General features: G+C 47.0%; 1 protein-coding gene across 1 annotated transcript in view; it reads right to left on the reverse strand.

The window, feature by feature from the left end:
* Positions 1-20,186: 20,186 nt before the first annotated feature.
* LOC147107586 (vang-like protein 1) overlaps positions 20,187-24,923 on the reverse strand; it is a 40,584-nt gene continuing 35,847 nt past the window's right edge. Inside the window, exon 8 of the mRNA XM_086006739.1 lies at positions 20,187-24,206. Coding sequence (XP_085862865.1) covers positions 23,946-24,206 — 261 coding nt within the window. The 3' untranslated portion in view covers positions 20,187-23,945. The remainder of the gene's footprint in view (positions 24,207-24,923) is intronic.

Consider the following 24,923-nt stretch of genomic DNA (forward strand, 5'->3'; position numbering starts at 1 on the left):
TCTGCTGTAGACCCTCTGTAGTTGGTGACAGCAGAACCAGGTCGTCTGCATCGAGGAGGAATTTAACCTTGGATTCATATAGGGTGAGGCCGGATGCTGTAGATTGTTCAAGTAGTTTTGCCAATCCATTAATGTAAATATTAAAGAGTGTCGGTGAGATTGGCGAGCCCTGCATCACCCCCCGCCCCTGTGGGAAGTATTTTGTTTGTTTGTCTCCAATTTTAACTGCACATTTGTTGTTTGTATACATTGATTTAATTACATCATATGTTTTCCCTCCTACCCCGCTTTCGATAAGTTTCAGGAATAAACCGTCATGCCAGATGGAGTCAAAAGCTTTCTGGAAATCTACAAAGCATGCGTAGATTTTGCTTTTGTTATGGTGAACGTGTTTGTCAATTAGGGTCTGTAGGGTGAAGATATGATCGGATGTTCTATAGTTTGGCAGGAATCCAATTTGGCTTTTACTCAAGACATTGTGCTCCTCAAGGAAGTTTATAAGTCTTTTGTTTATGATGCTACAGAATACCTTCCCCAGGTTACTGTTTACGCAGATGCCTCGATAGTTGTTTGGGTCGATTTTGTCCCCACTTTTGTATATGGGCGTTATGAGTCCTTTGTTCCAGATATCAGGGAAATAACCGACACTCAGAACCAAGTTGAAGAGTTTTAGGATAGCCAGTTTCATTTTGTTGTCTGTGTGTTTAATCATCTCGTTTAGTATGCCGTCTGTCCCGCAGGCTTTTCCTGGTCGCAGGTCCTTGAGTTTTTCAAGAAGTTCTTTTTCTGTTATTATGGCGTCTAGCGGGTTTTGGTTATCTTTTATGGCCATTTCTAGCTTTTCCAGTTCTTTGCATATTTGGTGTTGCTCTGGTCTTAGTGTGTTTTTCTGGTATAATTTTTCAAAGTGGTTTACCCATGTGTCCCCATTTTGAATGGCCAAATCGTCGTGTTGTTTTTTGTGTAGTGTTTTCAAGTTTTCCCAGAAACAATTGGAATCAATGGATTCCTCCATGGAGCTGAGTGTATTCTTAATATATTGCTCTTTTTTGGTTCTGAGTGTGTTTCTGTATTGTGTTAGTGTCTGACAATAAGTAAGGCGTAATTCCTCATTTTCTGGATGTCTGTGTTTTTGGTTTGATATTTTTCTAAGTTTTTTCCTCATGTTATGGCAATCTCGGTCAAACCATTTTTCATAGTTTTTTGTTTTGGGTTTGTTCTTGCGAGCTTTCAAGTTTGCATTTGTTGCCAAATTATCAAAAATATTGTTTAGTTTAATAACTGCCCGGTTTACGCCTTCTTTATTGTGAGTGTATATGTTATCCAGAAAGGTGTCTAAGAGAGCTTGAGTTGATGCATTGCTAATTGTTTTCTGGTATTTTTCCGTGTCGTTTTTGGCCCATCTGTATGATTTTTTGGTGTTGTACAGTTTACTGGGTTGTGTTTCTATGTTGTTTGTTTCTGTCTTTTTGAGGAACATAGTAATTTGACTGTGATCTGACAGTGTTGTTTGTGGTTTGACTGTGAATGCTCTGAAAGAGGATGGGTCTAAGTCTGTAATCATATAGTCTGCTGTGCTGCAGCCAAGAGGTGAGCAATAGGTCGATCTTCCTAGGAGGTCTCCTATGAACCTACCATTGACAATGTACAGACCCAGGTTTCGACAGAGCTGTAGTAGCTGTTTTCCATTGGTATTTGACTGCTTGTCGCAGTTGTGCCTGTATGGAAGGGAAGGGATGTCAAAGTGGTTATTCCCAAAAACGTAATTGTTTCCCTGATTACTGGTGAAGTCTGGTTCTTCGCCCGTTCTTGAATTGAGGTCCCCACAGATCAACACGTTCCCCTGGGCCTGGTATTGGATAATTTCCCCCTCCATGTTGGAGAAGGTGTCCTCTTTAAAGTACGGGGAATCGATTGGGGGGATATAAAGTGCGCAAATGTAAACATCTTGGGTGTTTGAGATAATCTCCCTCTCAAGTTTGAGCCACATATGGTTTTCGCCCTTTTTTATAAATTTGATGTAATTCTTAAGTTCTGTTTTAAACCAGATCAGTATGCCTCCAGAGTCTCTGCCTTGGGTTACACTTGGTAATTTATTGGAGGGGACCACCAGCTCAGTGTACCCTTGGGGACAGCCAGTGTGTCCTTTTCCTTTATACCAAGTTTCCTGTAAAATGATAATATCTAGGTCTTTAGTTTCATCTATGAACTCTGGGGTCCTACTCTTCACGTCTCGCACTGAAGAGCGTAGACCTTGGATATTCCAGTTCGAAATATATAATGATTTCATGTTAAGTTTGATCTTTTACTATGGTAGGTTAAAGAGTGGTACGTGTTTGTCGTGTCTAAGTGTGGGGAAAAAAAAGATCACTTCAGTTGTCCATAAAAGTTAATACAATTTGGTTACAGTTCTTTCTATTAATTAGTCCTTGATCCATAAGGCGGAAGTAGATGCTGCTGCACATCTGCTTATTGTCTCTTAATGGATTGTTTCTGTCTGAGGTATTGCGTACGTCCTGTGCATCTCTCCCTCTGTCTGGCTGGGAGCGGTCCTATTCCCCTGTGGGACAGGAGTGGTGCAGGTCTGTTATTGTTGTTTTGCATGGGGATCCTCTCTGGTCTCGGTTGGTGTGTTGGTGGTCTTTGTAGTGTTCCTGATATGTACCCCGCTGATCTCTGGTGGTCGGGGGGGGGTCCTCTTGGAGTCTGGGTATGGACCCGGTTAAAAGCGACGTCCTTCAGGGCTTTAGCAAAGATCGATATTCTTTGCCTTTGGATGTGGACGTGGTCGTAAAGACATTCCTCATCGAGGGTGGGGTGTCGGGCCAGGTGTACGTTGTGGTTTGATTCGCAGTCTCTTGCTATGCTGGCATTTATCTCATGAATTGTGTTGTTGTTGATGTCTGTTCTCGGCAACTCTCCCCACCCACACACTCTCCCCACCCACACACTCTCCCCACCCACACACTCTCCCCCCACACACTCTCCCCACCCACACACTCTCCCCACCCACACACTCTCCCCCCACTCTCCCCCACCCACACACTCTACCCCCACTCTCCCCCACCCACACACTCTCCCCCCACTCTCCCCCACCCACACACTCTCCCCCACCCACACACTCTCCCCACCCACACACTCTCCCCCCACACACTCTCCCCCACCCACACACTCTCCCCCCCCACACACTCTCCCCCCACTCTCCCCCATCCACACACTCTCCCCACCCACACACTCTCCCCACCCACACACTCTCCCCACCCACACACGCCCCACCCACACACTCTCCCCCACACACTCTCACCCCACACTTTCCCCACCCACACACTCTCCCCCACCCACACACTCTCCACCCCACACACTCTCCCCCCACGCTCCCCCACCCACACACTCTCCCCCCCACTCTCCCCCACCCACACACTCTCCCCCCCACTCTCCCCCACCCACACACTCTCCCCCCCACCCACACACTCTCCCCCCCACTCTCCCCCACCCACACACTCTCCCCCCCACCACCCCCCCACACACTCTCCCCACCCACACTCTCCCCCCACTCTCCCCCACCCACACACTCTCCCCCACCCACACACTCTCCTCCACCCACACACTCTCCCCACCCACACACTCTCCCCACCCACACATTCTCCCCACCCACACACTCTCCCACCCAAAACACTCCCCCCCACACACATTCCCCCCCACACACTCTCCCACCCCACACACTCTCCCCCCCCACACACTCTCCCCCCACTCTCCCCCACCCACACACTCTCCCCCACACACTCTCCCCACCCACACACTCTCCCCCCACACACTCTCCCCACCCACACACTCTCCCCCCACACACTCTCCCCCACACACTCTACCAACCCACACACTCTCCCCCACTCTCCCCCACCCACACACTCTCCCCACCCACACACTCTCCCCACCCACACACTCTCCCACCACACACTCTCCCCACCCACACACTCTCCCCCCACTCTCCCCCACCCACACACTCTCCCCACCCACACACTCTCCCCCCACACACTCTCCCCCCCACACACTCTCCCCCCCCACACACTCCCCCACCCACACACTCTCCCCCCACTCTCCCCCACCCACACACTCTCCCCCCACTCTCCCCCACCCACACACTCTCCCCACCCACACACTCTCCCCCCACACACTCACCCCCACCCACACACTCTCCCCCCACACACTCTCCCCCACCCACACACTCTCCCCCCACACACTCTCCCCCACCCACACACTCTCCCCCCCACTCTCCCCCACCCACACACTCTCCCCCACCCACACACTCTCCCCCCACTCTCCCCCACCCACACACTCTCCCCCCACTCTCCCCCACCCCCACACACTCCCTACCCACACACTCTCCCCCCACAAACTCTCCCCACCCACGCACTCTCCCCCACTCTCCCCCACCCGCACACTCTCCCCCCACTCTCCCCCACCCACACACTCTCCCCACCCACACACTCTCCCCCCCACTCTCCCCCACCCACACACTCTCCCCCCCACTCTCCCCCACCCACACACTCTCCCCCCCCACTCTCCCCCACCCACACACTCTCCCCCCCTCTGCCCCCCACACACCCTCCCCACCCACACTCTCCCCCCACTCTCCCCCACACACACACTCTCCCCCCACTCTCCCCCACCCACACACTCTCCCCCCACTCTCCCCCACCCACACACTCTCCCCCCACACACTCTCCCCCCACACACACACTTTCCCCCCACACACTCTCCCCACCCACACACTCTCCCCACCCACAATTCACAATTCAAATCGCTTTATTGGCATGATAAGTTACATCTTATGTTGCCAAAGCATCAAAATACATTTATGGTTGAGCACATAAACGCAGTTCTTTTCATACAGTGTATAAACAGGTATATCCCTGAGTGTATAAATATACATTCGCATTGTTTATATATATTCATTTCTTAGTTTACTGGTTGTCCCTCTGTTCAAGGCAAGCTGTAACATAGTGTGCCGCCAGTGTTACACAGCTTCTCTCCTCTCCCAGTAGGAATGGGAGTTTTTGGTTGTCATTCAGATTTCTGAAATCAGGGCATATTTGTGAGAATTTTTGATAGAAATTCTCCCTGATGTCCTGATATTTCCCACAGGCTGTGAGGAAGTGCATCTCTGTCTCCACCACTCCCTGATTGCAGTGAGAGCATATCCTGTCTTCTCTTGGCAGCCTGGTCTGCCTGTGTCTGCCTTTTTCGATCGCTAGGCTATATTCGCTAAGTCTGTACCTTGTCAAGGCTCTTCTCAGTTTGTTATCCTTTACCATGGTCAGGTAATCAGCTATGTTGTATTGTCTGTTTAGGGCCAAGTAGCAATTGAGTTTGCTTTGGGTTTTTGTTGTTTCTGCCCAATATGTCAGATATTTTTCCTTTTGCTTAGCGACGATTGTGTTGGGTTGAATTCTTTGTGTTACCCTGTCACTGTCCTGGGGCTGGTTATTGTTAGTATTGTTAGTAGTTACTTCACTGAGTCCCAGGACTAGTTGACTGAGGGTATTCTTCTTTATGGTCAGCTCTTGGCATTTCAGGGCATCGTAGTGATAGCATTGGGGGTTGCTCATTTGTAGGTGGTTCCAAAATTTGGTGGCTCTTTTTTGGATAGTGATTAGTAATGGATATTGGCCTAGTTCCGCCCTGCATGCATTGTTTACTGTTTTCCTTTGAGTCCGGAGGATACTTTTACAGAATTCTGCATGTAGGATCTCAATTGGGTGTTTGTCCCATTTTGCGAATTCTTGTTGAGTTAGCGGTCCCCATACTTCACTGCCATAGAGTGCAATTGGTTCAATTACTGATTTGAAAATTTTGAGCCAAATGCTAATTGGGATTTCTATTTGGATTGATTTTTTGATGGCATAGAAAGCCCTTCTTGCTTTCTCTTTCAGTTCATTCACAGCCAGTTTGAAGTTTCCCATAGAACTGATTTTTAAGCCCAAGTATGTGTAGTTAGTGGTTTGTTCAATTTTGGTTGTTCCTACTGTGAAATTTATTTTGGGTCCCTGATGTTTGGATCTTTGCTGGAACACAAGGACTTTGGTTTTTTGGGGATTTATAGTCAGGGCCCAAGTCTGGCAGTACGACTCCAGCAGGTCCAGGTTCTGCTGTAGACCCTCTGTAGTTGATGACAGCAGAACCAGGTCGTCTGCATAGAGGAGGAATTTAACCTTGGATTCATATAGGGTGAGGCCGGGTGCTGTAGATTGTTCAAGTAGTTTTGCCAATCCATTAATGTAAATATTAAAGAGTGTCGGTGAGATTGGCGAGCCCTGCGTCACCCCCCGCCCCTGTGGGAAGTATTTTGTTTGTTTGTCTCCAATTTTAACTGCACATTTGTTGTTTGTATACATTGATTTAATTACATCATATGTTTTCCCTCCTACCCCGCTTTCGATAAGTTTCAGGAATAAACCGTCATGCCAGATGGAGTCAAAAGCTTTCTGGAAATCTACAAAGCATGCGTAGATTTTGCTTTTGTTATGGTGAACGTGTTTGTCAATTAGGGTCTGTAGGGTGAAGATATGATCGGATGTTCTATAGTTTGGCAGGAATCCAATTTGGCTTTTACTCAAGACATTGTGCTCCTCAAGGAAGTTTATAAGTCTTTTGTTTATGATGCTACAGAATACCTTCCCCAGGTTACTGTTTACGCAGATGCCTCGATAGTTGTTTGGGTCGATTTTGTACCCACTTTTGTATATGGGCGTTATGAGTCCTTTGTTCCAGATATCAGGGAAATAACCGACACTCAGAACCAAGTTGAAGAGTTTTAGGATAGCCAGTTTCATTTTGTTGTCTGTGTGTTTAATCATCTCGTTTAGTATGCCGTCTGTCCCGCAGGCTTTTCCTGGTCGCAGGTCCTTGAGTTTTTCAAGAAGTTCTTTTTCTGTTATTATGGCGTCTAGCGGGTTTTGGTTATCTTTTATGGCCATTTCTAGATTTTCCAGTTTTTTGCATATTTGGTGTTGCTCTGGTCTTAGTGTGTTTTTCTGGTATAATTTTTCAAAGTGGTTTACCCATGTGTCCCCATTTTGAATGGCCAAATCGTCGTGTTGTTTTTTGTGCAGTGTTTTCAAGGTTTCCCAGAAACATTTGGAATCAATGGATTCCTCCATGGAGCTGAGTGTATTCTTAATATATTGCTCTTTTTTGGTTCTGAGTGTGTTTCTGTATTGTGTTAGTGTCTGACAATAAGTAAGGCGTAATTCCTCGTTTTCTGGATGTCTGTGTTTTTGGTTTGATATTTTTCTAAGTTTTTTCCTCATGTTATGGCAATCTCGGTCAAACCATTTTTCATAGTTTTTTGTTTTGGGTTTGTTCTTGCGAGCTTTCAAGTTTGCATTTGTTGCCAAATTATCAAAAATATTGTTTAGTTTAATAACTGCCCGGTTTACGCCTTCTTTATTGTGAGTGTATATGTTATCCAGAAAGGTGTCTAAGAGAGCTTGAGTTGATGCATTGCTAATTGTTTTCTGATATTTTTCCGTGTCGTTTTTGGCCCATCTGTACGATTTTTTGGTGTTGTACAGTTTACTGGGTTGTGTTTCTATGTTGTTTGTTTCTGTCTTTTTGAGGAACATAGTAATTTGACTGTGATCTGACAGTGTTGTTTGTGGTTTGACTGTGAATGCTCTGAAAGAGGATGGGTCTAAGTCTGTAATCATATAGTCTACTGTGTTGCAGCCAAGAGGTGAGCAATAGGTCGATCTTCCTCGGAGGTCTCCTATGAACCTACCATTGACAATGTACAGACCCAGGTTTCGACAGAGCTGTAGTAGCTGTTTTCCATTGGTATTTGACTGCTTGTCGCAGTTGTGCCTGTATGGAAGGGAAGGGATGTCAAAGTGGTTATTCCCGAAAACGTAATTGTTTCCCTGATTATTGGTGAAGTCTGGTTCTTCGCCCGTTCTTGAATTGAGGTCCCCACAGATCAACACGTTCCCCTGGGCCTGGTATTGGATAATTTCCCCCTCCATGTTGGAGAAGGTGTCCTCTTTAAAGTACGGGGAATCGATTGGGGGGATATAAAGTGCGCAAATGTAAACATCTTGGGTGTTTGAGATAATCTCCCTCTCAAGTTTGAGCCACATATGGTTTTCGCCCTTTTTTATAAATTTGATGTAATTCTTAAGTTCTGTTTTAAACCAGATCAGTATGCCTCCAGAGTCTCTGCCTTGGGTTACACTTGGTAATTTATTGGAGGGGACCACCAGCTCAGTGTACCCTTGGGGACAGCCAGTGTCTCCTTTTCCTTTATACCAAGTTTCCTGTAAAATTATAATATCTAGGTCTTTAGTTTCATCTATGAACTCTGGGGTCCCACTTTTCACTTCTCGCAGTGAAGAGCGTAGACCTTGGATATTCCAGGTCGAAATATATAAGGATTTCATGTTAAGTTTGATCTTTTACTATGATAGGTTAAAGAGTGGTACGTGTTTGTCGTGTGCAAGTGTGGGAAAGAAAAGATCACATCAGTTGTCTACAAAAGTTAATACAATTTGGTTACAGTTCTTTCTATTAATTAGTCCTTGATCCATAAGGCGGAAGTAGATGCTGCTGCACATCTGCTTATTGTCTCTTAATGGATTGTTTCTGTCTGAGGTATTGCGTACGTCCTGTGCATCTCTCCCTCTGTCTGGCTGGGAGCAGTCCTATTCCCCTGTGGGACAGGAGTGGTGCAGGTCTGATATTGTTGTTTTGCATGGGGATCCTCTCTGGTCTCGGTTGGTGTGTTGGTGGTCCTTGTAGTGTTCCTGATATGTACCCCGCTGATCTCTGGTGGTCGGGGGGGGGTCCTCTTGGAGTCTGGGTATGGACCCGGTTAAAAGCGACGTCCTTCAGGGCTTTAGCAAAGATCGATATTCTTTGCCTTTGGATGTGGACGTGGTCGTAAAGACATTCTTCATCGAGGGTGGGGTGTTGGGCCAGGTGTACGTTGTAGTTTGATTCGCAGTCTCTTGCTATGCTGGCATTTATCTCATGAATTGTGTTGTTGTTGAAGTCTGTTCTCGGCAATATTGTGGAAACAGTGATTCTAGTGTTTGGAAATGTACTGCTTGCTTTCCTAATCATTGCTCTGAGCGATGTTGCTGCTTCTTTCTGTTGGGTCTTTAGGTCATTTGTGCCCGTGTGTATTATTATGTGTTGGGGGGAGCCTAATCTGGCTTTGGTCAGCCATCCCATGGCTCTGTTTGTTGTTGGGCACCAGATCTTTTCTACTTTACTTCTAGGGAATAGCTTTTTCTCCCATAGAAATTTCCCATTTGAATCTATGAGTATTACGACGTCAGCCTTGTTTGTGTTTACTGTCTGGTGGCTTTCGCTTGGACTCATAGTGTGTGTGCTGGGCTGGGGTGTCTGGTGTGTGCGTACCTCTTGTGAGCGGCCCGCTTGTGGTTCCACGGTGGTGGGGGAAGATTGCGAATCAGTATGCTGGTCGGTCTGTGTGGCACCCCTTGTATTGTGTGTCTGTTGCTTTTGTTCCGTGTGGTAGTGCAGCCGTTCCGTCCGGCTCTGTCTTGTCTTATCTCTAGCCTCTGGTTGCTGGTCTAATGGTGTTTTCTCTCCTCTATGGCTCTCTTCTTTTTCCTGCAGCTCTTTCACCTGATTCCTAAGTAGATTCACCTGGTTCTCAAGTAGCTTCAGCTCTCTCTTGTGTCTCTCCCTCTCCTGATTTTGATCGTAATTCATTTTGAGTCCTCTCTAAGTTTAACCATCTCTATCTCTAATTGATTAAATTTATCTTTTGGTTGTATCTGGCTGTGTGATCCCGGGGTATGTGTCTGGTCGGCCCTGGAAGGCTCACTCACTTCCTGGCTAGGCTGGTTGGCCCTGGAGGGCTCACTCACTTCCTGGCTATGCTGCTCTTCTCTTGGTGAGCTGGGAATGGTAGGGGGACTATGTGTGGCTTCCTCCCTGGTAGTTATGCTGGGGTTTGTCAGTTGTATCGTGTGGCTGTGGTTCCCCGGGGTTAGTGTCTGGTTTGAACTGTGTGGCTCGTTCACCTCCTGACCAGGCAGATTTTCTCCTGGTAAGTTGTCAATGTTGGGGGGAGTGCGGGCCACTCTGGGGCTGTTCCTTCCCCCCTTAGTTAATTTTTTCAGTGTCCTGAAGGCCGTTGCAAATTTGTCGAGGTTGCCTTGCACTAATATTGTTCCGGTATTGTACGCATTGACCGTCGTAGTTGAACTGTCTCCTGGTGTGTTAATTTTCATTATGGACCCATTTGCGGTATTTTCTAGCTTAACATTGGTATAGTGTGATTTTATTGCTGTGATCCAAGCCACTGGCTGATCTGAGTAGAAAATGAGGTTACTTTTTGTCCCATTGTTGTAACAGTCAGCAAAAAGTGTTTCTGGTTTTTCTCTCATCTGCTCATGCTTGATCGCTTTTATAGCTTTTTTTGCGGTGTTGGGGGGAATCTGGAAGCGGGGCTGTTGTGGATCTTCTGATTCGCTCATTTTTGGTAAAGTATTGTTGATCTTAGAATAAGCTTTTCTGGGGCCCCGGGTTTGGTGTTTCCCTCTCCCTGTTCGCGAACTTTCCCGGTCCCCCTCTCCGACCCCGTGGTCCCTGGCCTCGGCTTCTGGGTTCACCCTTCTCAGGTCTGGGTCTGTGAGCCGCTGTTTCCCGGTGCCTTCGGGCTGTTCCCCTCCCCCTCAGAGGTCTCTGTGCCTCTGTCTCGGCCTGGCTCCTCGGGCCTTTCCCTGGCTTCAGTCTCCCTCCCTGGGCCCTGTACTCACAGTCTTGGTTTGCTTCTGGAAGCCTTCTGGTTACTCCCCTTCTCCTCAGAGGTCTCTGGGCCTGGCTCCTCGGGCCTTTCCCGGGCTTTCTAGCCCAGCCGCCGCTCGGGCTGTGCCTCGTTCGCCGTTCGGGTGCTGGACTGCGGTCGTCGCTCGGGTGCTGGACTGCGGCCGCCGATCGGGCCGTGTCTCGTTCGCCGCTCGGGCTCCCCGAGTCACCTCGTTCCGGCTGCCGCTGCGTCTCCGTACAGCCTCCCCAATTCGCCTCGTTTCCCGAAGCGGCCTCCCCGAGTCTCCTCGCTCCGGCTGCCGCTGCGTCTCCGTGCGGCCTTCGCGCCTCGGTTCCCGATGCGGCCGAGTCACCTCGCTTCTGCTGCTGCTGTGGCCCCGTGCAGCCGCTGTTCTTTGGTTTGTATATATTTTTTTCCCTTATTTCTTTTTTTTCTTTGGCTTTTTTTTTCTAATTTCCTCTGGTTTTTTTCCCTTTGGTGGTCTCTTTGGTGGTCTTTTCCTTCCTTACTTAATCTAGACTAAACTAAACTTAAACTTAACTAAACAAACTAAACTAACTTAACTAGAACTAAATTTAACTTTAAAACCTTTTTAAACTTGAAATGAACCCTTTTTTCCCCCCACTTTAAACACTAAAAACACTAAAAATTCAGCAGCCCATCTTCAGCGTGTGTAACCCCCCACCCACCCTTCCCCCCCACACCCCCTTCCCTCCCACCACCCCCCTTCCCCCCCACCCACCCCCTTCCCCCCCACACCCCCTTCCCACCCCCCACCCACTTCCCCCCCACACCCCCTTCCCACCCCCCACCCACCCTTCCCCCCCACACCCCTTCCCCCCCACCCACCCTTCCCCCCCACACCCCCTTCCCACCCACCCACCCTTCCCCCCAACACACCCTTCCCCCCCACACCCCCTTCCCCCCCTTCCCACACCCCCCTCCCACACCCCCTTCCCACCCACGCCCCCCTCCCACACCCCCTTCCCCCCCCCCACACCCCCTTCCCCCCCCCACCCACCCTTCACCCCTTCCCCCCCCACACCCCCTTCCCTCCCACACCCCTTCCCCCCCACCCACACCCCCCCTCCCCCCCACCCACACCCCCCTTCCCACCCTTCTCCCCCCACCCACACCCCCTTCCCCCTCCCACACCCCCCTCCCACACCCCCCTTCCCCCCACCCCCCTCCTTCCCCCCACCCTTCCCCCCTCCCACACCCCCTTCCCCACACACCCACCCCCCTCCCCCACACCCCCTTCCCACCCTTCTCCCCCCACCCACACCCCCTTCCCCCTCCCACACCCCCTCCCACACCCCCCTTCCCCCCACCCCCCTCCTTCCCCCCCACCCTTCCCCCCTCCCACACCCCCTTCCCCACACCCCCACACCCCCTTCCCTCCCACCCCCCCTTCCCCACCCCCTTCCCTCCCACCCCCCCTTCCCCACCCCCTTCCCTCCCACCCCCTTCCCCCCCACACCCCCTTCCCCCCCACCCCCTTCCCCCCCACCCACACCCCCTTCCCCCCCAACCCCCCACCCACACCCCCTTCCCCCCCACCCACCCACCCACAAACACCCCCTTCCCCCCCACCCACCCACACACACCCCCTTCCCCCCACCCACACACACCCCCTTCCCCCCCCTTCCACCCACACACACCCCCTTCCCCCCACCCACACACACCCCCTTCCCCCCCACCCACACCCCCTTCCCCCCCAACCCCTCACCCCCTTCCCCCCACCCACACCCCCTTCCCCCCCAACCCCTCACCCCCTTCCCCCCCAACCCCTCACCCCCTTCCCCCCAACCCCTCACCCCCACCCCCTTCCCCCCACCCACACCCCCTTCCCCCCCAACCCCTCACCCCCTTCCCCCCCAACCCCTCACCCCCTTCCCCCCAACCCCTCACCCCCACCCCCTTCCCCCCACCCACACCCCCTTCCCCCCAACCCCTCACCCCCTTCCCCCCACCCACACCCCCTTCCCCCCACCCCCTTAACCCCCCAACCCCCTTCCCCCCCACCCCCTTAACCCCCCCAACCCCCTTCCCCCCCACCCACACCTCCCACCCCCCTTCCCCCCCACCCACACCTCCCACCCCCCTTCCCCCCCACCCACACCTCCCACACCTCCCCCACCTCCCACCCCCCTTCCCCCCCACCCTTCCCCCCCCACCCTTCCCCCCCACCCACACCCACCCACCCCCCCTCCCACCCCCACACACCCACCCCTCCCCCACACACCCCCCCCCACACCCCTCCTCCACACACCCACCCCTCCCCCACACCCACCTCCCCACCCCTCCCCCACACACCCACCCCCCCACCCCTCCCCCACACACCACCCCCACCCCTCCCACACACCCCACCCCCCCACCCCTCCCCCACACACCCACCCCTCCCCCACACACCCCCCCCACACCCCTCCTCCACACACCCACCTCCCCACCCCTCCCCCACACACCCACCCCCCCCTCCCCCACACACCCACCCCCCACCCCTCCCCCACCCCCCCCACCCCCCCCACCCCTCCCCCCCCTCCCCCACCCTCCCCCACACCCCTCCTCCACACACCCACCTCCCCACCCCTCCCCCACACACCCACCCCCCCTCCCCCACACACCCACCCCCCCACCCCCCCCCCCTCCCCCACCCCCCCCACCCCTCCCCCACACCCCTCCTCCACACACCCACCTCCCCACCCCTCCCCCACACACCCACCCCCCCACCCCCCCCTTCCCCCCACCCACTTTCTCCCCCACCCACCCCTTTCTCCCCCACCACCACCCACCCACCCCTTTCTCCCCCACCACCCACCCACCCCCCCTTTCTCCCACCCCACCCACCCACCCACCACCCCTTTCTCCCACCCCACCCACCCACCACCCCTTTCTCCCACCCCACCCACCCACACCTCCCATCCACCTACACCTCCCATCCCACCCACCCCTTTCTCCCCCACCCACCCACCCCACCCTTCTCCACCCACCCACCCCACCCTTCTCCACCCCACCCTACCATTTCTCCCCCACCCACCCACCCGTTTCTCCCCCACCCCACCCACCCGTTTCTCCCCCACCCCACCCACCCACCCACCCATTTCTCCCCCACCCCTTTCTCTCCTTCCCTCTCTCTGTCTGTCTCCCTCTCTCTCTCATTCCCTCTTCCTCCTTTGCTTTCCCTTTCTCTCTCCTTCCCTCTCTCTCTCTCTCCTTCCCTTTCTCTCCTTCCCTCTCTCCCCTCTCTCTCTTCCCCCCCCCGTCGCTCTCTCTCTTCCCCCCCCGTCGCTCTCTCTTCCCCCCCCGTCGCTCTCTCTCTTCCCCCCCCGTCGCTCTCTCTTCCCCCCCGTCGCTCTCTCTTCCCCCCCGTCGCTCTCTCTTCCCCCCCGTCGCTCTCTCTCTTCCCCCCCGTCGCTCTCTCTCTTCCCCCCCGTCGCTCTCTCTTCCCCCCCGTCGCTCTCTCTCTTCCCCCCCCCCATCGCTCTCTCTCTTCCCCCCCAGTCGCTCTCTCTCTTCCCCCCCAGTCGCTCTCTCTCTTCCCCCCCCGTCGTGCGCTCTCTCTTCCCCCCCAGTCGCTCTCTGGATTTGGATGTGGATACTGGATTTGGATTTGGTTGTGGATACTGTCCCTTTATTGAAAATATCCTGCTGATTTAAAGCTGTTATCAATAACAGATTGTAAGAGCTTCTACTAGTATGTAAAAAGGAAGAGAGTAGCAAAAGTAAGCGTTGGTCCCTTACAGGCTGAGACAGGAGAAATTATAATGGGGAACAAGGAAATGGCAGAGACTTTAAACAAATATTTTGTAAGTGTCTTAAAGTAGTAGACACAAAAAGCATATCAAAATAGTGAGGAACCAAGGGGCTAATGAGAGTGAGGAACTTAAAAGTAATTTATATCAGTAGAGAAAAAAATACTTGAGAAACTAATGGGACTAAAGCCAACAAATCCCCTGGAACTGATGGCCTACACCCTAGGGTTCTAAAAGAGGTGGCTGCAGAGATAGTAGGTGCATTGGTTATGATCTTCCAAAATTCCCTAAATTCAGCAACGGTCCCACGGATTGGAAAGTAGCAAATGTAACCCCGCTATTCAAGAAGAGGGAGAGAAAACTGGGAACTACAGGTCAGTTAGCCTGACATCAGTCGTCAGGAAAATGCTGGAATCCATTATTAAGGAAGTGGCAATAGGGCACTTAGAAAATCATATTATTAGGCAGAGTCAACGTGGTTTTATGAAAGGGAAATCGTGTTTGACAATTTATTAGAGTTTATTAAGGATGTAACTAGCAGGATAGGTAAAGAGGAAGCAGTGGATGTAGTATATTTGGATTTTCAAAAAGGCATTCGATGAAGTGCCACATAAACGGTTGCTACACAAGATAAGGGCTCATAGATTTGGGGGTAATATATTAGCATGGATAGAGGATTGGTTAACAGACAGAAAACAGAGCAGGGATAAATGGGTCATTTTCCAGTTGGTAGTTTGTAACTTAGTGGGGTCCCGCAAGGATCAGTGCTTGGGCCTCAGCTATTTACAATCTATATTAATGACTTAGCTGAAGGGACTGAGTAAATGTATCCAAGTTTCCTGACGATACAAAGCTATAAGCTGTGAGGAGGACACAAAGAGCCTGCAAAGGGATGTAGACAGGTTAAGTGAATGGGCAATAAGGTGGCAGATGGAGTATAATGTGGTGAAATGTGAGGTTATTCACTTTGGTGGGAATAGAAAAGCAGAATCTTTTTTTAAATGGTGAGAAACGATTAAATGTTGGTGTTGAGAGAGATTTAGGTGTCCTCATACAGGAAACACAGAGTTAGCAATAAACACAGAAAATGCTGGAAATACTCAGCAGGTCTGTTTTTATTTCAGATTTCGAGCATCCACAGTATTTTGCTTTTGTATAGAAAGTTAACATGCAGGTACAGCAAGCAATTAGGAAGACAAATGGCACGTTGGCCTTTATTGCTAGAGGGTTGGAGTACAAGTGTAAGGAAGTCTTACTACAATTGTACAGGGCTTTGGTGAGACCACACCTGGAGCACTGTGTGCAGTTTTGGTCTCCTTATCTGAGGAAGGATATACTTGCCTTGGATGTGATGCAACAAAGGTTCACTAGATTGATTTCTGGGATGAGCGGGTGGTCCTATGAGAGATTGGGCCTATACTCTCTGGAGTTTAGAAGAATGAGAGGTGATCGCATTGAAACATATAAGATTCTGAGGAGGATTGACAGGGTAGATGCTGAGAGGTTGTTTCCCCTGGCTGGAGAGTCTAGAACTAGGGCACATAGTCTCAGGATAAAGGGTTGGCCATTTAAGACTGAGATGAGGAGGAATTTCTTCACTCACGAATGTTGTCTCTCTTTGGAATTCTCTACCCTAAAGGGCTGTGGATGCTGAGTCACTGTGTATATTCAAGGCTGAGCTAGTCAGATTTTTGGACTCTAGGGGAATCAAAGGGATATGGAGATTGGGTGGGAAAGTGGAGTTGAGGTCAAAGATCAGCCATGATCTTATTGAATGGTGGAACAGGCTCGAGGGGCCATATGGCCTACTCCTACACCTAATCCTTATGTTCTTATCTAATGAGGATAATAGAGTCCTCAAGATTAATCAAGGCAATTCTTGAAGGTTTAGCTATAGTTGAAAACCTCCCTTAGGGGATTGGAGGTATTAGGTAAGATTCCACAATAGGGCAAATCATGGGCTGTAGAGAAAGGATTTAATGGGCTGAAATCTTATTTCTCATTCCATTCCTTTACCTGTTATTTTATACATGTATGTGTGTTCATCCAGGGGAGATTTGTACTACTGTTTCAGCCATGCAGCCACTGTTACTATTAAAGCGCAAGGAATGTCTGGGGAAATACTTTATGCAAAGTACACACTTTGTAGCATGAAATATACATTTATAAAAATATTGATTGACAAAAACATCTAATCTTTAACTTCGAATAGAAACCTACAAGGTGGGGTGGTTTTGCTACTAAGCTGCTCCAGTAATAGTTGATCGCTGAAAGGCACTGGAGTGGCTCCACTGAATGCTATGAAGGCTGTAACTTTGGGCTGACCTAAGAACCAATCTGGAGTTTCCCAACCCCAGGGAAAAAATTACCCACTGAGTACACAGACAGTAGCAATTCTTTTTCAGGGTCACACAGCTCCAAATTGGCTATCAATTAATTTAATGGAGCAGCTCCGTGAGGGTTGGGGATCTCAAGTCAGCAATGTCACCAAAGCAGCCTAGGAGCAAAGACACCTGATTTGGCAGGTCCCCATTCGAGGCAAGTATCAAGACACCAGCTCGCTCACTATTTTTAAAAATACATTTTTTCCCAATGTGCAATAGTGGTGTACTTTTCCTAGATTTTCATTCTTCCTGAAATACTCCAAATGTGGTCAGGTATAGAGTTGGTTAAGAGGGATTAGAGGCCTCCTTGCATTACTATGATAATCCACCTTAAATTTACAACCTAACCCCTCGGAGGACATATACAGACTGGTGAAATGGGCAAACACATGGTAGATGAAATTTAACAAAGAACAGTATGAAGTGATTCATTTGGTAGGAAGAATAGAACAAGCAATTTAAACTGAATGGTTCTATTTTAAAGGGGGTTCAGGAACAGAGAAACCTAGGCATGTACATACACAAGTCTTTAAAAGTGGCAGGACAAGTTGAGAAGGCTGTTAAAAAGGTATTTATAAATAGAGGCATAGAGTACAAAAAGCAAGGAAGTTATGCTAAACTTTTATAAATCAGTGTTAGGCCTCAGCTGAACTAGTGTGTCCAATTCTGGGCACCACACTTTAAGGGTGTCATGGCCTTAGAGAGGATGCATGAGGGGAAAAATTAACAGTGAGTTATGATGATGGGGAATGCACTGTCTGAAATGGTAGTGGAGGCAGATTCAATAATGACTTTCAAACGGGAATTGGATAAATACTAGAAGTGGAAACATTTCCAGGGCTATGGGAAAAGAGCAGGGGAGGACTAATTGGATAGCTCTTTCAAAGAGCTTGCACAGGCACGATGGGTCAAATGGCCTCTTTCGATGCTGCATCATTATAGGCAAAGTGGCCGCTACTCCAATATCAAAGGCATCATTAAGTTGGCTATCAGTATTAAAGATAGAGCAGTGCCAGGCATTGTTGCATTGCTTATTTGAATGCTGGCTGTCCAGAAGAATTGATATGCTACTTTCTACTTCAGTGACTAGCTCCTTCATAATCATCTTTTCCCAGAAAATCAAGAGTCAATTTCCTAATCAGATCCAGTTGTACTGATAATACCATACTGTTGCTCTTGGACTCTGATATCATGAACTCCTTTGTTGGATTTAAGATCAAAATCCACATTGCTGCTTGGTTATCCTACAAATCTCACACGATCAAACATGAATTACTGAACTAGGTTATTTTGTTTTTATTCTTCAGAAGTAGTGGGTTAATGAAGTTCTCTAAAATGAATAGGTGCACATTTTAAAAAAACCTGACCACTGGAAGGAGACTCCAAAGATGTAGAATAATATCTCAATCATTGACAAGTCAAAAAAAACATGATACGGCCTCAAATGTTCCACTTTACATTTCTGAAGCGGCAAATACAGAATTTATCTTCAGTGCCAATGGAGATTCCTAAATTAGAAACTGTTTATTTTAAGAGAAAACACAGTGGTAAATGATTAGGTGAATATGACCAGCAGATCAGATCAGATTAGATTTAGGGTTTGATTGCATCAGGTTTCCAAGTTCACTGGAGCATATCCCATGCTGTTATAATAAATTTTTGCAGCCCCTGTTCCATAACCTTATAAGGGAAGATCATTGACTGCCTCAATTAAACAGGTTTAATTTTTCCAAAAGTAACAACCAATCTCTGTCAAGTGGCTGGTGTGAGACCTTTAGAGTCTGAGAGTGGAACAGTTCCCAGTTTAAATGCAGTCCATTCCTTAACCAATCCATGGGGCCACAGCTTTCTATTCTTATTTCAGGGTCGGAATCCAGAGCAGGAGTGAAGCTTTGGGCTGTTAAAGGACAATCATTTATTAAGGATCAAGTCCCCGCCAAGTTAGCCTATTAAAAAACAGATGGTCAGTTCACAAAGGAAATAGTGAATTTGATAGTTATTTCTATTTCTGGTCTGTACGAAAAGCTCATTTAAACAAGTGGCTTTTAAATGGATTTAATCCAAACTTGCACTCAGTTTGAAAGTTCACATACTCCAATAAGTCATTACTGGATCAACTTCAATCAAAGCTAGTCTCATATTTCACATTTTCATTATGAACGTACAGCATTTTTGAAGCATGCACACATTTTCCCCCTTACGCACAAAAAAACATTATGCAGCATTTGATTAGCCATATATATTTAATTTAAAATACCTTGTGACTGAATAAAACTTAACTTTCAGACCAGCAAGATAATTTATAAACAAAGCCCCACTTATAACCCTGAATGTTCCTATGACTGTCAGGAGATCCTGGTTTACTAATTCAGGAGCGCAGATAACAAATTGCTTTAATTTCAAGCTTATAAATGTGGATGGTCTCTTGTTCAATGCAATGGAATGAAAATATGTCCTCCTGAAGTGTCATGGCAAGTTTGAGGTGCGTACGGAAACAAAGGTTCTCCCTTTCTTTAAATATACGAAAGAGGTAACATGCCCTAATTTGCAATATTAGTCCTTCATTTTCCATGAGTCAGCTGTTTGTAGGATCTTCTGTGCAAAGTGGCTGCCATTTTACTTATATGTCACTGTACTTCACATACTATGAATTACTTTAAAGTGTTTTGATACATTTCTGAGATACAGTAAGCTGCAAGTCTTATTAAATAAAGAGCTGCACCAGTGGGCTGCGACAATTGTCTCTGAGCACTGTGTCATGGGGGTGGGGGGGGGGAAATGCCTAGTCTTCGCCTGACATTACCTCAATGTCATCACGTTTTTCCAGTCTCACCATTTAGGGATCAGTGCAGACCTGCAATGTACTACTCCATCACAATGCATTGGAACTCCAATGCTCCACTGTATTATTTCCCATTGTTGATGTTCTGACATTCATTCTGCAACCAGACAGATCTTAGATGTGACCAAAGCATGGATAAGGATTTCACTGGTGGTAGGTAAGCTAAGGGCAGAGGCAGGTGGTGCTCCAGGAGGTGAAAGCAAGCAATATTGGTAACAAATAGGATGCGGTGTTTGAAGTTCAGTTCTGGGTTGTGAAGGATACCAAGATTTTCCCTACCTAACACAATCGTAGGACTATCACAAGGACTAGAGGTGCAAGGCTGCAGCTGAGTATCGCTTTCTCAGGGCAACTATGCAGTCTTGACAGTGTTGCTAACATCCCGAGAACAAATTAAATAAAAGCACGCCAGCTCTAGTTTTCCTCTTTATTTTCAGGAGACTCCATGTACAAAACCTGATGTGGAAAAAACATTTTGCAGTTTGTTACAAAAATGTAAAATTTAGAGAATGATTCCAAAATGAAATAAATTACTAAGGCTACATACACACACAATTGTTAGTGTCTATCATGCACCTATTCAATTGAAGATTAAAAATTCAGTAACTCCAAATAATGTCCCTAAAATCCACAAATTCTGTTTCAGTACAAGGTGCAGAAGCTGGTGGTTACAGTCCTTGGCTCTGTTACAAGGATATTCAATAGAATCATTTAAAAATCAGTTCCTTTATAAAATTAAGGTGTGTACAGTAGTTATAATGACACTTCAATAACACTTTCACAAGACTAGAAACCTCACAAGTGAGCTTACCAATCAATCTTACAGCAATGACTTTGGCTGCCAGAATCCTAAAGGATCTCGTTTCCAACAATGTTTTTTTTTGCTTTACAGTGACACTGCTGTATATGATGCATTTTACATTCACAGAGACAACAATGGAATCAAGTTGCATAACAAATAAACATTTGTGGTGACATCCCAGTTAATCAAGGAGGTCAGCTTCTTAGTGCTAAAACATTCTGACCCTTGCAGGTTACAGACTAGAGAACTGCAGTGCCAGCAGATTCTAACTGCTTTGTATGATTAACTCTGCAATCTGCCAGTCCCTGGTAATGTCAGTAAATTCTTACTGAAAATAGGGGTTTCACTCTCAAGGAAAAATACCAGGTAGGACTGAGATTATGTGACTTATACAGGTCACCCACCAAAGCGTTCAACAAATCATAGCTGGTGTTTTCCATTAAGCACTCGGTTTATAAACTTCCTGTGAAAAGAAATAAAGATTTGATTATGGTCTCTCCTCCCCATTGATTCACACGGTGGGATGCAGTCGGACTATCTTTGGCAATGGTGCAGTGGTTTCTGAGTAAGTGGCACCCTAGAATTCTCAGGGGGTGAAGCCATCATTAGTAGACGAAGAGCACAACAGGAAATGAGAGAGAAAGCAGTAGTACAGGCATCAGAGACTGTTCTATGGAGTGTGTGTTCCTTCAGGGATCACACTGGATTTTCAGCGCTCAGAGTGGGACCTGCGTGCCTGAAGATGGTCAATGTTATCTGGCACCTGAAGATTTCCAGCAGAACTAAGGGACATTTTTGTCTTGTGTCACAAGTCTAAACACTAACAGAAGTTTATTTTCTTAAAATGCACACAAAAACCCTTTAAATTAAGCCATTTGGACCCACAGGGTTTTTCCATAAATTTTTTTAGCTAGCATTAGTGTTTTCACTTTTTGTATTTGTGGTTACATTTCAAGTGACAAGAATAAGGCCAATTTAATCAACAATCTGTTCAGAGGAATGCTACATGAAATTTGAGGTAGTGGTGGCAGAGATAATGCATAAAGAAATGCATTTCCTATCCGCCTGGTAACAGAACAGCTACTCGAGTCAGCAATTACACAGCTTCTGTATTTAAAGTATGTTAAGAACCTTTGTGTGCAAATGTTGTTCCAGTCATATTGTATTCCACTAGAGGGAACAGAAGTTTATTGAACAATTCTTTAAGGCTACATATGGCAGACAAGTCCTTTTCTGCTTTAGCAAGATTAGTCTGAACCTGTTTCAATATCATGGTGCCTAGCTCCTACAGAGAGATCTTTTGGTCCCAGGCAATGCACATTCAGCGCAATTACATTCTAATAGACAAGTGATGTACCAAGACATCACAACAACTTTGTAGGCCATTTTCCCAGTTCTCTTTCCACCCCTGTACTTTGTCCTCCATTTTCACTCCAACTGTGGGACTCTAAAGTATGGCCACACATTTCTGCACACAGCTACCATGGACTTCTTCATGGCCAATGTCACTTGCAAAATGGTACTTTGTAGCTTACTACATAGTAGAAGCATGAATCAATTTGTGTCAGATCCCAATGGGGAGCATCTAACTTTCATGTGGTGCTTCATCCAGTGGCCTAGCTGAAAGCTGACATAGTTCAACCAAATGAGACTAGTTAGATTGACAGGCAGCCCCGATATCTTCGAGTTAAGGAATCAACTGTACTCCTCGAGCTACTGGGTTGCCAGACTTGTGGGCTTACTTTGCACATTACCATTCTGCTGTAGTACTAATTATTCTGCAATTAAAAAATATTAAAAGAAAACTGAACAAGGAGACAGAGAAAGATGTCCCGACACATCCCATCAATCAATCTATAAAATCCTCTAATGCACCAATTAACTTTAGGGCAAAGTCAAAAGATACTAAAATTAAACAACAGAAATCAAACGTTGCTGTAAGATTGATTAGTAAATTCATTGTCATAGAACATCTGACTTTGGGTAAAAACAAGCCAAAATCATTTTCTGTTGCAACCAGTAAGTTTGACAAATGTTTAGAGGTTGCTCGGCTCGGTTTGATATACACATTGGACAAATACTGTACTCTGCTCCTGATCTGATAAAACATTCTTTACACAAGAAATGTCATTAAAAAAAATTGCTTAAAACAAAGTTATCTGTTAAAAAATAAAAATAGAAGATTCAAAGGCCACAACCATTAAAAAAAGTTAAAAAAAGTAAATTATTTCTCAAACAGAATTCTGACAGCAAATATTTCTGTATAAAAATTCCTTAAGTGGGAGTGCAGTGCATTGTGGACAAGAGGTGAGCCAGCAGGGCACATTCTGCATTGCACTACGAGAGGTAAAAGTGTGAAGAAAATATGAGTTACAGAGTCCTCAGTTAAAGAATGCAATTCCTACTGGGCAGATCCCAAGATATTAGACAAAATGAAATACTGAGTATTTTACATGCCGTAACCTTTCAGAAATACATGTGTTACTGATTTTAGTGTGCATGATTTAAAAACACATGAAAGACAAAATGAATGCTCATTCTTTGCTGTACAAATGTGCTCTAGTGTCTCAACCACGCACCTCATGTGTCTTAGTGTTTCTTTATTCAAGCACTTCTCAAGCCCTCTTAAAGTGATATAGCTGAAATGATTTCCAATTTAGTGTTGGTTTTGGTGGTGGGGGGGGGGGGGGGGGAAAGAGGTGGGGTGGAAAGGGAAGTTCTTCCCTATCTTTACATTACCTGTCTAAGGTAATACATCTACATAAACTCCACATATTGGATAAAACACTATCTACTCTGTAACAATGCTTACACTGTGCAAGTCTACATTCGTGACCAAATTTTCCAAGCATATTATCTGGGAAAAGCTGGATCTCTAGAACACTAGGACTGGAAAGATGGGATCTATCTACATCTTCATTTGCAGAACAGTTTTCTAGAAATCGCCATCGACAGCCAGTGTCACCAATCTTCTCAAAGGAAGCCCCAAATCTCTAGAAACACAGTTAGGGTTTCCAAAGAACTTTCTCCAGAGGGTGAGATGGTCTACATGCAAAAGAACAGAGTCTCTAGAAACAAAGTAGAAAGACAGTGCACTTCTCTCAATACGCAAAATGTTCAGGTTTCTAGAGGTCCATTGCTATAATGCTGGTATCTGGAAGCAGGCTGATACAGTCCTCATCAATTGGAGGAATATAGGCAAGCCCATGATAGGTGGAATACTTTTTCTTGAAGATTTATACCAGAAAGTTTTAGGTCTCCGGTACTTAGGAAAAAAATCTAAACATAGTCAAAAAGAGAACACCCTTCCCCATCCAAAGTGCAGTTGGATTATCTGACTGATCTGCCACGTGTCCTTGGCATTAACAGCTTACACCGATGTCTCCGACTGAAGGCGCAGCACAAACTTGTGAGATTTTGGGTCGATGAACTCCTCAGAGAGTTTGATGAAAGGGATCTTTTTCACTACCACTATCAGACTGAAGTCAAGACATTTCAGTGTGAAAACCAAGCCATCCTTCAGGCCATTGGTCACCGCCTCTTCGCTGCTCAATGTCCACTGACTGGCCAACCATCTGTTCTTATCGTACTGAAGAGTGGGTCCTGGGTTCAGATAACGCTCCAAAAAGGCCTATAAATAAAATAAGACACATGGCAGGGGGGAAAGCTTTGGAACATACAAAAGAAATCTTTATAACAAACACTGAATCAGAGGAAAAGTGAAATGATGTGCCCCAAGTCTCAACAAAAAGCAGAAACTTAAATAAACATGTACACCTGAAGTTTTCAACACCGCTCACCAAGCCAATTCTGATTAATTCCCTAGTTTTGATAAACTTTCAGATATCAGAAATCTTATTAAAACATGAGAAAAGGGAGGTTTCAAACACCAAAATAAACTTAAGACTTTAAAGTTTATGGTTAGTAATTTAGTTTATGGACAAATGTTAAAGTCAGTATTTTAATGCCGCCTATTTCATACAGTGCCATATTGCTGAATAATGTAAAACTAAATTAAGGGAGGAATCCTCTTTAGTGTGGATTTTCTCCTTCATCCCTTTTATTGGGCTGAAATCCAGACAAGAGCCAGTTATTCATCTTGTGTTTCTCTCCACCCCACCTCCCAAACCCTGTTCTTAAGCTACAGCTAGAAAGCCAGGATCATCAGATAGGTTTGAAGGATAACTAACTGATTACACTGTGCAGCCTGGAAAGTGACTACTTGGTTTACAAGCTTCTCCATTTAAAACTATACGGTCTAGAAGCAATTTACATTTTGGTCGAATTATGAATTTCTGATGAGCGATTTGTATTATGAGCAAGTTTTCTGGGTATGTTGATTTTGTTC

This window comes from Somniosus microcephalus, chromosome 14, assembly GCF_052327205.1.
Source record: "Somniosus microcephalus isolate GS21.2 chromosome 14, FLI_Smic_1.0, whole genome shotgun sequence".
NCBI lineage: Eukaryota > Metazoa > Chordata > Chondrichthyes > Squaliformes > Somniosidae > Somniosus > Somniosus microcephalus.